This window comes from Salpingoeca rosetta, assembly GCF_000188695.1.
Source record: "Salpingoeca rosetta unplaced genomic scaffold supercont1.2, whole genome shotgun sequence".
NCBI lineage: Eukaryota > Choanoflagellata > Craspedida > Salpingoecidae > Salpingoeca > Salpingoeca rosetta.
Window position 1 is genome coordinate 1,379,995 of NW_004754932.1, and position 1,899 is coordinate 1,381,893.

Sequence of the window (1,899 nt, forward strand, 5' to 3'; positions counted from 1 at the left end):
ACACACACACACACACACACACACACACACACACACACACACACACACATCACACACACACACACACACACACACACACACACACACACACACAAACACACACACACACACACAGCGAACCTTGAACTTTGGGATCTTGGCGGATGAGTGTTTGCGGAGGAACGAGAGGAAGCCGTCCACGTCGCGGTCGCCATCAAAGGGGATGGGATTGCTCTTGTCGCCCCGCGGTGCAAAGTAGATGGTCGGATACCTTGGGGCAGCAAGCAGGCGGCATGAGCCCAAGCGCAACGACAAAGCCGCGCGCGCACACAGACAGACAGACACAGACACAGACACAGACAGACACACTGACGCACAAACAGACACACACAGACACAGACACACACACACAGACACAGACACACACACACACACACATACACAGACGCACAAACACAACCACACGCGCTCGCGAACGCAACACTGCATGCTGTCATACCCGGTGGCCTTGTATGGCGGTGGAACGTCGTTTGTTGTCGCGTCCATGGCAGCGATGACAACATCGTCGACTTTGCTCAACTTCTTCGCCAGCTTCTTGTAGACGGGCTTCAGCTGCTTGCAGTGGCCGCACCATGGCGCGAAGAACTCTGTTTTGTGTGCGTTCGTGTACGTGTAGGGTGCAAGAAAGGGATGGGCGTGGGGGTGATGAAGATGAAAGGAAAACGCGGGGCGGACGAAGACGCACCGATCGCATGTAGCACACACACACACACACACGCACACACACATACACACACACACACGCACACGCACACACACACACACACACACACACACACACGTATGCATGCACACACACGCACACCTTGATCCAGGCGTTGAGTTCTGTTGCGTCGTCGCCAACATCGCGAGCAATGGAGGGGTTCTCCAGCTTCGAGTGGAACTTGGTCGGCTGGAACACAACGACCTGCAGTTGCACAGACAGATAGACAGACAGATACACACACATGAGTGAGTGAGCCCGAATGAAACCCAAGACTTGGCACGACAGCGTGGTGGTGGAGTTCGTGGCACCAGTCTCTCACCTTCTCTGCAGACTGGACATTGTATGCTTTGCGAATGGCATCAGACGTGGCATACGCATACCTGCGAACACAACAGGTTGGTGTGCGTGTGTGCGTGCATGTATGCGTGTGTGCGTGCATGTGTGCGTGTGTGAGTGTGAGTGTGAGCAAGTGCAGAAGATTACACAAGTAACAGCAGTGTAACGCAGCAATATACACGCATGAGAGCACAAGTAGCGTTGGTCTAACTTGAACAGCTTTCGGTCGATGCTGGCGGCATCCTGGAAGACTTCAAGGCCCGGCGAGTCATCACTGCAGTTGAAATAGAGCGGAGACGGAGGCCGGGTGAAACACAGACGTGAGCAGCTTGTGAAGGGAGGCGAGCGCATTGACATAAAACCAACCACACACAGACACAGACACAGACACACAGACACACACATACACACAGGCACAGACACACACACACACCCACACACACACCCACACCCACACACACACACACACACACACACACACACACACACACACACACACACACACACACACACACACACACACACACACACACACACACACACACACACACACGTGCAAGCACCGAAGAAACAACACGCCACCCCCACTTTACCTGTCGAAGAAGCCGATGACAACAGGAGCGTCACCATCGATGATGGAGTCGATGTCAAATACGGTCTCCAGCTTGGATGCCGGCGGCTGCGCAAGTTCGGTTGTGGGATTTATTCATAAATACCCGGTATCACTTGGTGGCGGGCGCAGTGAACTTTGGAAGGATTTCCTCGTAAGATTCCTGTGATGTCGTCGGGTGCGTGCGTCGTATGCGTAGAAATGAGTT

The 1,899-nt window shown here is 53.8% G+C and overlaps 1 protein-coding gene across 1 annotated transcript in view; it reads right to left on the reverse strand.

Moving 5' to 3' along the window:
- Nucleotides 1-1,899, reverse strand: part of PTSG_00873 (disulfide isomerase) — an 8,573-nt gene that overhangs the window by 535 nt on the left and 6,139 nt on the right. Inside the window, exons 14-15 of the mRNA XM_004998284.1 lie at nucleotides 479-624; nucleotides 121-250 (exon numbers count right to left, since the gene is read on the reverse strand). Of these exons, the coding sequence (XP_004998341.1) occupies nucleotides 121-250; nucleotides 479-624 (276 nt within the window). The remainder of the gene's footprint in view (nucleotides 1-120; nucleotides 251-478; nucleotides 625-1,899) is intronic.